General features: G+C 44.2%; 1 protein-coding gene across 2 annotated transcripts in view; it reads left to right on the top strand.

Annotated features, from left to right (window-relative positions):
• The window catches only part of PI4K2B (phosphatidylinositol 4-kinase type 2 beta), a gene marked incomplete in the record, with an annotated part of 1,132,580 nt that overhangs the window by 468,909 nt on the left and 647,776 nt on the right, over positions 1-15,895 (top strand). For both annotated transcript variants that reach the window (XM_044062169.1, XM_044062167.1), the window contains 1 exon segment: positions 11,300-11,431. In XM_044062169.1, coding sequence (XP_043918104.1) covers positions 11,300-11,431 — 132 coding nt within the window.

The following is a 15,895-nucleotide window of genomic DNA, read 5'->3' as shown; positions in this document are numbered from 1 at the left end:
TCACTGTCACCACCAGGCCATCAACTTCTCCAAGCCACAGCTTACACCATTCACATTTGCAGAGGGCTAGGAATCTCTATAAATTTCGAAAAGTCTGCCTTGTCGCCTTGTCAGTCTATTACCTTTATAGGCGCCAACTGGAACACCGTACAACTTTCAGCAAAGTTAACAGACCAAAGAGTCTTAGATATTCAAAACCATGTCCATGTTCTTCTTCAGAGCGACAAAATTCAGGCCAGGTATGTCCTGAAAGTATTGGGTCTTATGGCAGCCTCCATAACACTTCTTCCCCTTGCACGTTTTCACATGCGTCTTCAACAGTGGATGCTGTTCGCCCAATAGTCTTTTCAGCAACTCCCCATGCACCACAAGATCATAACTCAAACTTGCAAAAGTCATCTGTCCTGGTGGATATTGTCCCCTCAAGTCCATCAGGGCAGACCTTTTGTTCCTCCTCCCCCGGTCGCCACGGTGACATTGGACGCCTCCCTGATCGGGTGGGGGGGGGCATTTTCAGGGCAGGATGGTCCATGGCACTTGGCAACCTTTCGAGCGCGACCTGCACATAAATGTCCTAGAGATGAGAGCAGTGCTTTTAACGTTGCAAGCCCTCCATGACTCTCTTCCCCTAGGAACTATTGCAATTCAAACGGACAAATATGTCCGTAGTGTGGTACATCAACAAGCAAGGCAGAACCAAGTCCTATCCCCTGTGTCGAGAGGCACTCAGACTTTGGTAATGGGCGATCTCCTCTCAGCGGTTTCTGATAGCAACGCAGATCCCCGGGAAGTCCAACTTAATAGCAGACAGGTTGAGCAGAGCCATACTCATGCCGCATGAGTGGTCTCTCAAACAATCGGTAGCGGAAGAGATTTTTCAGAACTGGGGTCTTCCTTGCTGCGATCTTTTTGCTACATCCCAAAACAGCAAATGCCCCGACTTCTTCACCCTCTTCCCGGCCATCCCCTCAGAGACGCTCTAGTCCAAGATTGGCCTCTGGGACTTCTCTATGCCTTTCCACCTTTTCCTCTAATTCCACAAGTAATTCAGAAAGCAACCGCCTTGAGAGCAAAGTTGATTCTCATTGCCCCTTATTGGCCTCGACAGATATGGTTTCCGTTCCTACATCATTATCTTTTGGTGCAGCCTTGGCATCTGGACCCAGCTCCAGATCTGTTGACCCATCAGTCGGGGCAGCTGCACCAATCCCTACATTCTCTCAACCTCACTGCTTGGTTGCTCCACTTCCGTCCTTAGCCAGGCTTCCTATGATTTCTAATCCCGTCCGGGATATCATAGTAGCTTCCCTTAAATCTTCCACCAGAAAGATTTACACTAGTAAATGGAAACGTTTCTCCTTCTGGGCAAAGGCAAGGAATATAGATCCTTTTACTGCCCCAATTCATTCGGTCTTAGACTTCCTAGCCGAAATTTTTCATTCAGGGTCTTCTGCCTCTCAGTAAAGGTTCAGTTGGCAGCCATATCGAATTTTCATACAGGCTTATCGGACCACAATATGTCCAATAAGCTTTGCAAAGCCTTCCTTAAAGGTGTATATTTACTTAGGCCTCCGATCAAAGATCCTCCACCTCAGTGGGATCTTAATTTAGTCTTAACATCCTTAATTCTCCCCCCCCCTTTGAACCTGCGGTCTCCTGTTCATTGAAATTTCTTTCATGGAAGACACTTTTCCTAGTCGCCATTACTTCTAGGAGAGTATCTGAGCTTCACGCCCTCTGCATTCGTCCTCCCTACTTAATCTTCCACAAAGACAGAGTTTCTCTAAGGACTAATCCATCCTTCTTACCCAAGGTGGCTTCGCAGACAAATTTGAATCAATCAGTTGATCTCCCAGTTTTTTCCCCAAACTATACTAATAGAGCGGAGCAAAAGCTACATTATCTAGATGTTCACCGCCAGCTCCGGTACTGTCTGGATAGAACTAAACAAATAAGGAAATCTGATCAACTGTTTTTATCGTATGCAGAAAATAAGAAAGGCCTTCCTGTTTCCAAGGTAACCCTATCTAGATGGCTGTCTTCTGTGATTACATCTATTTATCAACTCAGAGGCAGGGAATTATCTTCTAAGCCAAAAGCCCATTCAACTAGAGCACTAGCTACATCTACAGCTTTTCAAGCTAGACTACCAATAGACACTATCTGTGCGGCAGCCACATGGGCCTCTCCTCATACCTTTGTTTCGCATTACAAATTGGACATGGCCTCCAGGGACAGAGCAACATTTGGTTCCACCATTCTTAAGAGTCTATTCCAATAAGCCACCCAGGATGAAGGTGCTAGGGACGCGGTCCCATCCAGCAAGAATGAAGGCGAGATTGACAACTTAACATTGAGAAGTTATGTACCTACCATAACGTTCCATGTTAGTTGTCTTCTCTCGCCTTCTTTCTTGCATCCCACCCACCATCCCCCTAGCCTGGACAGACCGAGAAGATCTTCCCTTCTTTGAAGGGTCCTTTTATTCCTTTGTTCACTATCTAGGTGTCCTAGGATATATATATAGTGTAAATAATTATCTTTGGAGGTTTTTTTATTCCTCTTCCTCCTCCTTCCAGTTGGAGGATTTTGTTTTATTGGCCTATGCTAGGTTTTTCAGCTTCCAAACGAGATCTGGGGAGTTATTGCCTAGTATCATGAGATATAGGGTTGCTTCGAGCCGGTAAAATAAGCTCTCGAGCTTTAGTAAGTGGCCGAGTCGGAGCCGAGGATTGGCTCCGAACCCATCCAGCAAGAAAGAAGGCGAGAGAAGACAACTAACATGGAACGTTATGGTAGGTACATAACTTCTCATTATGTACTTTACAGATAGATTCTAATTGTCTACTGATGTACTATGTTCTTCATCTGTAAATATGTTGTAAGTAATTGCTATGTTATATTGTTAATCGCTATGTAATCCAATGTAACTACTGTCTGTTTATTTTAACTGTGGAGCTTTTCTCCCTGGGCCTCCGCTGAAAATGGACCTACGTCCAGTCGGATACTCCCGGTCAACAAATGTAAATAAATAAATAAATCTACGTGTGTGTGTGTGGGTCTGTGTGTGTGTTTATATAAGTAGTTATGTTAATGGATATATTTTATTACAGTTCTTACAGGTGTATGAAAACAGCAAATATTTTGGTGTTTTAACTTCTGGCATAGAATGCAACATGATGTTCTTAGTGTTTCACTGTTGCAGTCATCACATTTGGGTTATCCCTGCCAGGGTAGCCCTCAGTCAGCCCAAATACCAGAGGCGTAGTATTTCTGCGTCGGTTACTGTCACTTCAGGACTGACGTCAGGTCGTCAGTGGTATAAAAACAGGCAGCCGACGCCATTACATCAGTCTTTCTTGCAGAGGAGCCCGAAGCAGAAGCAGTTCGCATAAGTGCCGGTCGGCTGCTACCTGAGTTGTTTCCGAATTGAAGCTGAAGTCTTTTAAAGCTAAGTACCCCATTGGGGATCCTTTTTTCTTGTTCTAACCGATGTCAGAAAAAGTTAACAATTGTCTCACCTGTGGAAAGCAAATACCACACCGAGATTTTCATTCCTACTGCGCCACTTGTTTAGGCCCAGACAACGACGTCCCCCACTGTTGCTTCTGCGCTTTCTTCAATGCCAGAACTATACGTCATCGGGTCTTTATTGTAGCTACATATTTTCACTCAGTCTTAGACTTCTGACATGGTTTCAGTAAGCCATCCGACAACTGATCTTCCGAAAAAATGTAAGGATAAAGACGGAAATAGACTGCACAGGTCCAAAACTGCCGATGACGCTTCTGTTAAGCTAGTCGTCAGTTCTCCAGTCCTCAGTGAGGCACTTTCGCAGCTCCTGATGCCCGCATCTGTGGATTCGCAGTCTGCTACTGAGACCCTTTCGGAGTCCGGTATGCCGCGAGACTCTTCTTCGACTAAGGATCCTGCAGATGTCTCTACCTTGAATGTGTCTGGAGCTGCTGAGCAGCACTGGCTTCCGAGGAAATACTTTGCACTACCGATACTCTACACAGACCGACATCTTTTATGTCTACAGTTCTTTTGAAAACTACCGAGTTTCTAAGGCCCTGGGTACGAACTACACCCAAAAAAACGACCCAAGCTCAAGCCCCTGCTTCCTTGCCTCAGTCTCAAATGCTTAAAATGGCGGAAGACCTTATATTGCTTATCAGGGGAAGCCAAGCTACCCCTTCCAAAAGGAAGAGACTTTCCCCCAGTAGTTTTTTCTGAACAGGAGTCCGATGACTCTGATGCATTTGAATATGAAGATATGCAACCCCTCTCTGCCTATGAGGATTCTGATGCAGAGGAATCCATCCCTTCAGCCTCCCCACTTGAGGACTTTTCCTTTGGGGGGACCCTATATACTTTAAGGGAGCATTTCCAATGGGAATATCAGGACATTCCTCAGTCAAAAAAGAGACTCTGAATTCTTAGATCTTCCACAGCACAGACCTCTGGCCGTTCCTCCTGTCCTGGATGTTGTGGATGATGTCTTTCTGGAATCCAGTCTGACCCCTGACACCTTCCCTCCTGCTCTCGGGAAACCTGACAGGTACTATAGAGTCCTTGACTCTCTCAAATTTCTTTTCAAAAATCCTACTGCTGACCCAGAGGACATCTCTCAAGGACCTAAAGGAATGAAAGCAACTTCAGCTATGAATCCCACCCCCTCAGATAGGGATTCCCGAGCATTAGACAGATGGGGTAAACAAGTATACACCCCTGCTACTCTTGCTATTAGAACATTAAATTGTCAGTTCCATATGCTGAAATATCAACAACATACCATGGCACTCCTCAAACAAAAAAAAAATCTTCTTTCCCTGCTTGTGCAGAAAATAGTTACAGGAGTTAATGCATTCTGCAAGTCAAGTGACTAAGTACAACTTACAGTGTGGTTTTGACGCCCTAGAAGCATCTTGCAGGGCAGCAGTTAGAAGACATGCTTGGCTTAAGGAGCAGACCTTACCAGACCATGTCAAAACCAAATTATTGGACACACCCTTGCACAAAGACCACTTATTTGGCACCAAGGCAAAAGAGGTCCGTAAAAAAGATGGAAGAAAAAAATAAATCTATGCAGACAGTTAAAGACTTCTTACAGTCCAGCCACCGAGGTTCAGTAGGCATTGCCCTCCAAGCACTGTTTTTTTCCTGCCCCCCTCCCAGGTCAGCTCAGACCAGACCCAGGTGAAGCAGGCCCCTCAGACAGCCCCAGGGAATGCAGAGATCTAAGCAGTGGAGTTCCTCCTCTTCAAAACCAGGGAGTGCTAAGCCACCCCTTTATGGCAAAATCTCACAATGACTTTACACTTCTACCCCCTCCCTCTGCCCACCCGCACTTGCCCCTAGGAGGAAAACTCTCCTTCCACGCAACCATTGCCAACAACCGCTGGGTCCTCAACATAGTGTCCCAGGGATACAAATTTTATTTTCACACTCTGCTAACCCCAAAAGGGTTCCCAGATCTACCCATAAACCAGCAGGCAGAGGCCTAAAAGTAACTCCTTTCCCTCCTCTCTATGAGGGCAGTAGAGCATGTTCCTGCAGAACATACAGGACAAGGTTTCTACTCCAGACTCTTCCTGGTACCCAGAAAAGAGGGCACATTACACCCCATCCTCGACCTATCCATTCTAAACATCTTTCTGGGGATACCAAAATTCAAAATGCTCACCCTCCATCAGCTTCTTCCTATGCTTTCCAAGGATGCTTGGTTAGCCACCCTAGACCTAAAAGAGGCCTACCTACACATTCCAATCAGGGAATCATGCAGGAAATACCTACGTTTCAGAGCAGGATCACTGCACTTTCAGTTCTCTGTGCTTCCCTTTGGCTTATCCACTGCTCCCAGAGTTTTCACAAAATGTCTGGCTCCCGCCATTGCGTTTTGCAGGCAAATAAATATTCAAATTTATCCATACTTAGACAACTGCCAGACAGGAAAAGCTGCTAAAGCACCTACTGACCTCCCTGGGGTATACTATCAATGAAAAGAAATCAAAGCTAGTACCCACTCAAAAATTTTTATTCTTGGGAGCAAGCCTGGACATAGCATCGCAGATGGCATTCCTTAAACCAGAAAAAACAAACCTACCTGACAACCTACATCTCTCAACTAGTCACCAGGACCCAGTTATCTGCAAGGAAAATCCTGCAAGCTCTATGGTTCATGGCTTCTTGCATTTTACTCATTCCATATGCCAGACTGCATATGAGGATACTACAGTGGTACCTAAAAAGCCTTTGGTGTTGGCACTCTTAGGACCTGGTAACTCTCATACCAGTGATACCTTGCCTAAAGAAAGATTTTCTTTGGTGGGCAGCCGCATGCTACCAAAACAAGGGACTTCCCTTCTCACTACCCCACGCTGCCCAGACCCTCACCACATACGCATCAGACTATGCCTGGGGTGCACACCTGGAAGGCAGGTGCATTCAGGGCCAAAGGAGCCCAAATCAAATACATCTGCACATCAACCAAAAAGAGATGCTAGCTGTTCAGCACACCCTGACAGCTTTCAGACCCCTACTCTCCCCGGAGCCTCTGCTAATCAAAACAGACAACACCACGGTGATGTGGTACATCAACAAGCAGAGAGGGACTCACTCTTATCCTCTGTGCAGGCTTGCCATGACCCTTTGGCACACGGCCGCAGCCATGCAACTACACCTGTCAGCACAATTTCTGCCAGGTTCTCTAAACTCTCTGCCAGAGACCTGCTAGACCTGCACGAGTGGCAGCTAGACCAAATAACCTTCATCCTTGTAACCCAGAGATGGGACATCCCAAAGGTAGACCTCTTTGCCTCCCACTCCAGTCACCAGCTCAGCAAATTCTGCACCAGGGAACCTCACAGCAAGGTCTGGAAAGTGGATGCTCTATCCTTCCAGTGAGTAAACCTCTCAGTCTATGCATTTCCCTCTCTACCTCTCATTTCAAGGGTACTGATTAAATTAAGGGAGGAAAAACCGAGGACAATCCTGATTGCCCCAGACTGGCCACGGCAGCACTGGTACCCACTACTGCACAGCCGGTCACCCCTGCCACCATGGTACCTACTTCAGATCCCAATTGCAGACCCTCAGTCTGGCAGCCTGGCTTATTCCCTGACCTCTCCTCAAGCTGCCAGTCTAAGCAAACAAGTTCTAGATGTTATACGTGAGGCCAGACGCCCCAGCACTAGAAAGTCTTATGCTGACAAGTGGAAAAGGTTTTGCACAAGGATCCAGGCTAAGGAGCCAGAACAGCACAGCCCACCCTACCTGTCATCCTGGATTACCTGGCAGACCTACTACACAAGGGTCTATCCTTTTCTTCTATTAAAATGCATGCCTTTGCCATCTCTGCTCATTTCAGCACAGAGCCACCTCTTTTCTCGCACCATCTCATCAAACAGTTCCTAAGAGGGGCTAACAACTTGAGGCCACCCAGAAGAGCTCCTACCCCAGCTTGGGACCTAAGCTTTATGTTGGAAAAGCTCACCCTGCCTCCCTTTGAACCTGCAGCTTCAGCAGAGTTAAAATTCCTCTCTTGGAAGACAGCCTTGCTTCTGGCCATCACTTCAGCTAGAAGAGTATCAGAGCTACAAGCACTTATGGCTGTAGAGACATTCATCATTTTATATGCTGACAGGGTCTCCCTCAGGACTAACCCATCCTTCATGCCAAAAGTAGTGTCCAGTGTGACTCTCAACCAATCCATTAATTTGCCCACTTTTTTCCCTAACCCACAAAACAAGGGGGAAAGGATTCTGCGCACTCTAGGTGTGCACAAACAGCTCACGTTCTACCTAAGCAGGACTAAATCTTTTTTAGAAAACCTGGTCAGTTGCTAGTCAGCTTTGCTGCATGAGCAGAGGGGGCAAGGCCATATCCAAACAAACAATTTCCAAATGGATAGCACATTGCATCCATTTCTGCTACAAACATCACGGAAAACCTCCCCCAAGGGGGTCAGGACACATTCCACCAGAGCAACCTCCACCGCTGCAGTTTTCCTCAGAGGGGTCCCCACCAGGGACATTCTGGAGGCTGCAACATGGACTTCTGTTCGTACATTCACCAAGCATTATCACCTGCCTATCTTCTCCAAATCCAGGGCAGGCTTTGCCACTGCAAGTCTTACAGGGCATCCTAGCCAGCCCCCAGTCTTCTTGACTGCCTTCACCCTTTTTCTTCAGCTTTGGGAATCAACCCAAATGTGATGAGTGCAACGGTGAAACACGAAGAACATAGTACAGTTGTGTACACTTACCATAAATGTAGATGTTAGAGTGTATTCACTGTTGCAGTCCTGGTTTCCCTCCCTCCATCCCCTTCTCTCTCTCTCTCTCTCCTTACAAAGGAACTTTGGTATTTACTTTCTACTGATGGTGTTCTTCCACCATTACCTAGCTCCTTATTGGGGGCTCCTGACATTTAGGACAAGAAAAACTGATGTAATGGCGTCTGCTGCCTGTATGTATACCACTGACGACCTGATGTCAATCCTTAAGCGACAGCAACTGACGCAGAAATACTGCTTCTCTGGTATTCGGGCCGACTGAGGGCTACCCTGGCAGGGATAACCCAAATGTGATGATTGCAACAGTGAATACACTCGAACATCTACATTTATGGTAAATGTACACAACTGTACTTCAGATTCAATATCTGATGGCAATCCATTTCAGTTCATTGTGACATACAATTCTTCAAAGATGCTCTGCATTTTTTTACTTTTTTATTTTTTTGCCTCAACACTGGACTATCCTCAAGTACCCCTCCCACATGCTGTATTGACCTCTCTATTCATGTTTTAGGTGACAGTCAACCCATTCGTTCCCAGATCAGTGAAAAAGCTGTGTGACCCATTCGTGTGCTGATTCAATTTAGAGACAGTGGGCCTTTTCATCTTCAGTAGAGATGAGTCAGTCGTGGAAGTTGGACATCCCTGTGGTGAAGCTAGGCCCCGACCTAACAAACCCCTTCCTTGCTGCTATGGTCATGACTTCTGCTGAAGTTTGCTGATGGGGATACCTGCATTCTTGGTACTGTGCATGTTTACCCCCAGTTCAACAGATAGTCTGCAGTGGAAGAGTGGTCATCCAGTCAGTTGATGAAATCAGTTAAGACCTCACCCTTTTGGTGAGCACACCAGTATTTGCCATATCTCTCCCACCTCCCTCGTGCCAGGCTTGTCATGTGATCTTGTGTCCTTTGAGCCAAAGACTGTACGGTCCTTTTTTGCTAGTAGTGCTGTCTCTTTTTCACACTCTGAAGAATACTTACTTTCTTGGTATATGCATTTGAAGACTGATGGCTTTGTTTGTGAGGTCTGCCTTTGAAGTCAATTTCCTTGGTGACCATCCTTTTTGCTTGATGCAATTTTAGATTTTTCATTATTGCAACCTTATTTGGTCTTTTAAAAAGGTCTTATGACTCATGTTTTTTTCCTGAAAATGCTCTCTTCATTTGCACTTAACAGTAGTCCATGCACATTTTTCATTAGCAGAAACCAAGAGGGAAAAGTGCTTTATCTTGGATGTGTGTCATTAGCTCATGTTGTTGTGTGAGTTCAGGACACTGGACACCTGTTTGTTCTCTTTGCTTCAGGGATGGAGGAGTTTTCAGTGGCTAAAAAAACTTTAAAAGAAAGTTGGCAGTCAACTGTTTTGTGTGCTGGCTGCAGAAGAGATGCAGCTTTCAGTGCATTTACTTTAACACTTGTCTCCACTGTGGAAGTTTGAGCCACAGGCACTTGGCATATTGATATTACAGCATTTATTCTTCTGAGCATTTACCCACCTTTTGGCTTTGTTGCCTTGGATGATTTAATTTCTGCTGTCTGAAATTCTTCAGGACAGTTATCTACTGCAGAAGGTCCAATATATGTTAGTGATATGTACCGACAGCCTTTTCTGTGCAGCTATCCTCTGTTTAAATGGACAGTACATGTAGCAGCTGCAGATAAAGTTTACTGTCAGTCTGGCAGATGTCAGTTTGTATACCCTTTTAATGTGTGCTTGTTTTGTCTTTTGTGCAGATTGTGCTCACATAATGGATAGTGGTTGAACTGAGCAATGTATAAGAAGGGCATTCTTCCCCTAGCCATAAGCAAATTCAAGTTTGTCAATGCTTATTTCTAGAACACTTTAACAAACTGAACACAATAAAAACATATGAAAATCGGAATAAATAACTTGCAAAGTAAATGCTGTTTATCGAGTCAGTATGCCAAAACAGCCATGGAATAAATTATACAAAAACAAATGAGATAACTTGGCATAATTAATACGGATTTATAAAGTCAAATAAGATCAAGTCAGTGTAAGCGAAAATTTGGCCATCAAATGCCCAGTAGTTAATAATCCTGAAAGCCCAAGGAATATTCCCACGCAGAAGGTCAGCAAATTCCTAGCCTCACGGGTGATTACTTTCACAGTTGAGCTTTGTAGCCCAGCATAATGTTTTTTTACAGTCTGAGTCTTTCCAGGCCACAAAACTGGTAGGGAACAAACCGAAGCAGCATCAGAAAACCCAGTCTTTGTAAACAGCAAGCAGGCAGATGAACTGTACAGCAACTCAGAAGTCTAATTAACTTAGCTGTAAAACAGCAAACAAAATTAGAAAACTTTCCAACCAGTCATCAGTATCATTAACTCTAGGTGCTTACTGCAAATAATGTTTAGACTTCTTCCAGCACATGTACACAAATGTTTCAAGAAAATTGACCACAGCTCTTAGACAAGTGATTAAATGGAAAATGCCTGAGCAGCATTATAACTGGGAGTTGATACATTATTGCAGTAACTGAACTCCTGGTGCAGCCTTCCCAAGTTACTGAACGATACTGACAGTAAAACATTTAAACTATTTAATTGGTGATTTGAACACAAACCGCTGTTAATGTGAACCAGTGTTTTTGTCCTTGGGCATCTACCAGTAATAGTCTTTAAACTATCAAAAGGAGATATGTGCCTCCCCAAACAATTGAACAAGAGATGAGGACTGTTGAAATGATTATAACAGACAAGGAAATCCTAACATTTACCCAATACAGAAGGACCCCTTACAGATTAGCTGATATGATAAGTGGTCTGTTGTTTTCTGGAGCATGTGTAGTTATGCTGATTTGAAAGTAAAATTGAAAGTGTTCAGTGTTTTGAATTTGTTTGACTTTGTCATGTGTTTAGTAAGATTCCTGGATGAGTTGCACTGGCCATTTGACTTACTAGCCAAACAAACTCATTCTGTCAAGTATCCTTTCTTTCCTTGGTTGTATTAAATAATGGATTTTTTTGGACAGGTGGTATGGCTTGTGAGCGAGACATTTCATTACAGTGCAATAGATCGTGCAAAGTCAAGAGGGAAAAAGTATGCATTGGAAAAAGTGCCACAAGTCGGTAGAAGATTTCATCGTATTGGACTACCTCCTAAGGTAAATGAATATATTCATTACATTTATATTCTCTGTTGTAGCCACTATTCCCAAGATAACAGGCGTGACTGAATTATTGTACAAGGAGAAGTTAGGATTTAATGCTGGGGCCACAGAACTATGATTCTCAAATGCAGGTTCTTCATGTAGAAGTCTTTCTTAGAAGATTTGTAGACTGATTCTTAATACCCTTTTTATAAGTAGGCCTAATATATCCATCCCAATCCAGGAGGCAGTTTGAAAAGCCTAGCCCAATGTCCCAGTTGCCTCAGCACACTCTGTGGTTAAGTGAGTTGCTTAGAGTCTCATAGTAGGCACATGAAGTTTGAGGAAATAAAACCCTGGACTAAAAGGAGCAGCTTTTTGGCATTTTATAGCCTTAATTTCCCGCGTCTGTTAGATGTCATGCTCATCCATTCTATACTTCTGAAGTCTAGAATTTCACTGACGCTCACTTTTGGAAAGGTGCACGATGATGTGTGAAGAACAATTTCAAATGCCGGTGTTTCAGGCTGTCTACCAATGGAAGAAAAGTGAGAAGCTTGAGGCTTATGCTACTTCAAAGAAAAAAAGTAACTTTGTAGAGTATCTGGTGTTATGTAAGGCCAGAGGCCAGGAATGGGTCGATGCAAGAAATTAAGGGGTCTAGAAACCAGCCCTTGACCATATCCTCATAACAAAGTTGGTAATTGAGGTGATACTGGTCTCTCCATGTTCTGGCCACTGTCACTCAACTAGCATGCAACTCAGCTTAGTCACTATATGTTGATGCTAAGAGGAGCAGAAATGCATCCTGGGCAAACAGTATTGAGAGCTGGCAAACCGTAATAGGAGCTGGCTAATTTGTCACTGCTGACCATCACTGTCAGCCTTGCCACACTTAAGCATCTGGAACATAGAAATATTATCCTCTAGCTCAGTAGCGAAAATCCATCCTTTAGCCAGCTTGAGCAATTCAGTTCATCGGATGACACCTGGGCACAACAAACTGCATAATGTCTCTTCCTCAAGAAGAGTAAGTGTGAATGACCTTCACTTGCCTAGGCAAATTTGATTTCCCCTTCTAAGGCCTCTCATTAGGGAAGTCCCCATGACTCTCCCTGGTTTCTCCAGTTTTTACAATGGCCAGTGACCTCTTTGTCCTGCAAAGTAATTAGGATCTTATCCATATCCCAAAAATAATCTAATCATAAAGTTTGCCTTAGAAAATGGATATGCTTTGTACTTTAGGCAACTGCACACAACATTGACCCTGGTACTACTACTGCCCAGGACCATATGCTTCCTGCAAAACACGTTTGAATTTGATTCCAGGTTTTTCACTGTTGAGGTACATTTAGCTGCTGTCTAATATTCATTGTGGTTATGATACCTGCTCCCTAGCTTCTCACAAGCTCTGTACACCCATTCTTAAAGGAGTTTTTCCTTCTTTGACCTCCAATTAGAAAACCAGTACTTCTTTGGGACTGCAGCTTGGTACTACAGTACAGTAGGTACTGCAGAGTCCCCTTTTGAACCATCTTCTCCTTTCACTAGAATTTTTTTTTTCTGAAAAACATTAATGGCAGCAAAAACTTCAGCTGGTAGAGTATCTGAGTTGCATGCTCTGTCCTCCGTCTTTCTCCTGCTTGATTTTCCACAGAGAGAGAGTCCCTATGTACCCAACCCTTTTATCTCTAAGGTGGCTTCCAGCGCAAATTTAAACCAACCTATTCCTTTTTAAACCATTCAAGTAAGGGTGATCATATTTTACATACCTTGGATGTTCATAGGCAACTAAGTCTCTATTTCCACATACCCAAACCCTTTTGGAAAGATTCTCAACTCTTTATGCCCTTTGCAGCAAACAAGTTTGGTTATAGAGTATTTAAGGTCACCCTACCTGGGTGGCTTTTCTGATTGTGCCCAGAATAGGCATACGATGTGCAGTCATCCCCTACCTTACAAAAACCCAAGGCTTATTCTAGTAGGTCTATCGCCTCTTCCTACAGACTTCTTCAGAAACATGGTCTGTATTGCTCACCTTTGGCAAATGTTATAAATTGGATGCTGTTTTGAAGTCTAGGGCTTCCTTTGGCAGCACAATACTCAAGGGTCTCCTCTCATGGTTCCACACAGGTGTTTGGCAATTAGGACCGAATCACTTGGCACCACTTTTTACATAGTTAGTTGGCTAGCCCAGACATGACGCACAGTCTGTGGTCTGTGTTCTGTCTTGAAGATACTGTGCCCCACAGTTGATATCTGCACAACTCTTTCCCCCTATAGGCATCATGTAGAGTTTATGGTACTGACCACAGCGCCATTCTTGGGTGAATTTGAGGTGGAAACACTCAGCATGTTTTTGTGAGGAACTGGGGACACATGGAGAACATGCAGACTCCATACAGATATTGGTCCGAGGTCAGCATTGAACCTTGTGCATGGGAGGCGAAGACCTTAACCGTTATTATCATTTTAAAAGTAAGGTGTAAAAAACAGTGGTGTGACCAGTGCTACTGTAGAATACAGAAACCTGGGTAGTAAATGCTGAGCAGTTGTGGAAGTTAGCAGTGATGGAGATGAAGTACCTGAGACGGGTGGTAGGATGCACACTATGGGACAGACAAAGAAATGGGGACATCAGAGCAAAAGATGAAGTAGCTACAGTTGCAAACAAGGTCAAAGAGAACAGATTACGGTGGTTCTGGTACATGTGCAGAAAAGCAGACGACAACCTAGTGAAGAAGATTTTGGACAGACAGGAAAAAGGCAAGAGGAAACGAAGGCATCCAGAAAAAAATGTGGATGGATTGTGTGAAAGAAGACTTGCGACAGTCAGACATGAGTGCTAAAGAAGGAGGTAGAATGGCATGGAATGGAGAGAGAGATGGTGATAGTTCAGATGACACCCCAATACCATGTCGAAAGTGGGAAAAAAGTGGGGTTGATAAATGATGAATGGTAGCCAGTTCTGACCCATCAGATGGATGGGATGAATAGCATATAGTAATGTACTTACTGTAATGCTGGATCCTTTCATCCAAGTCCATCCAGTATGTCAACCTTCCCTCCCACTTCCGAATTGCCATTCTGTAGGAACTGAAAGACGCATGAATTTATTTTCATTAGTATTTAATAAGAAGCAGTTTTATTTCTTGGCAAAAAAATCTATTTGAGGTAGCTCCATACATAAGAGCACATGTACTTTGTGTTTCACTGTTGCAGTCATTACATTTGGGTAATCTGCTGGTAGGTTGCCCTCAGTCGGCCTGAATTCCAAAGTCTTGTGTCCTGCGTCGGTTGCTGTCTCCTCTCATGACGTCAGGGGTATAAAACATGCAGCCGACGCCATTTTCTTTAGTCTTTCTTGCCGCACAGTGCCTGAAGCAGAAGCATTTCGCAAGTGCCGGTCGGCCGACTACTGAAATATTCGTGTTTGAGTTTCAGAACCGAAGTCTTCAATAAAGCTAAGTACCCCGTTGGGGAAACTGTTTTTCTTGCTTTTTACCGATGTCAGAAAAAGTTAATAATTGTATTACTTGTGGGAAGCAAATACCTCATAAGGATTTCTATTTATACTGCATTCCTTGCCTAGGCCCTGATCACAACATGCCTGGCTGTCGGTTTTGTGCTAGATTTAACCAACGCACTATTAAGCGTCTGTATATTTTTGCATCTAAGTATTTTGGAAACAGATTTAACTACCCAGAAATGTCGTCGGATAGCAGTCCGACTACCGGAGTACATAAAAAAACGCAAAGAAAAGGACAGAGAAAGGCAGTCTAGATCCAAAACCGACAATGAAGCTTCTCCTAAGCCAGTCTCAGGGTCACCGGTACTCAGGTGCTTTTGCAGCCCCTGATGCCTGCTACCTTTGAGTCGCAGGCCTCTACCGACACCCATGTGAAGTCTGGCATGTCGGAAGATACTCAGGGGGGGGGTATTGGACCGACGGATGTATCACCCTCGGATGGGTCCGGAGCCGCTGAGCAGGCACCGGCTTCTGAGGGTGTATTCAGACCTCAACATTTTTATATCAAACCGATGAAAGCTGCAAAACCAAAGGCAAAGACACCTTCAACAACTAAAAAACCAATGCGTGAGCCACGTGCACAGGCCTCTATGCCTAAAAAACAGATGATCAAAATGGCTGAAGACCTTATTACCTTGATCAGGGATACCCCTCCAGATAAGAGGCCTAGGCAAGACACTGACTATGAATCTTCAGATCAGGTTTCTATTTCTTTGATTCCTCTTCTGATCAGGAATTATCTTTACCTCCCTATGAGGATTCTGATGCTGAGGAGACTATTCCATCTGCATCTCCTCATGAGGATTATTTATTTGGAGAAGCCTTGCATACTTTGAGAGAGCATTTTCACTGGGAGAGTCAAGACTTCTCAGAATCAAAAAAAGAGGCTCAGGGATTTCCTCCTTCTCCCTCACACAAGCCTTTAGCCATTCGTCCTGTGTTAGACATTG

This window comes from Protopterus annectens, chromosome 2.part1 (assembly GCF_019279795.1).
Source record: "Protopterus annectens isolate FY-2018-M chromosome 2.part1, PAN1.0, whole genome shotgun sequence".
NCBI classification, from domain to species: Eukaryota; Metazoa; Chordata; order Ceratodontiformes; family Protopteridae; genus Protopterus; species Protopterus annectens.
Note: the sequence above shows the minus strand (reverse complement) of the source record. Positions and strands in the feature narration are given on the sequence as shown.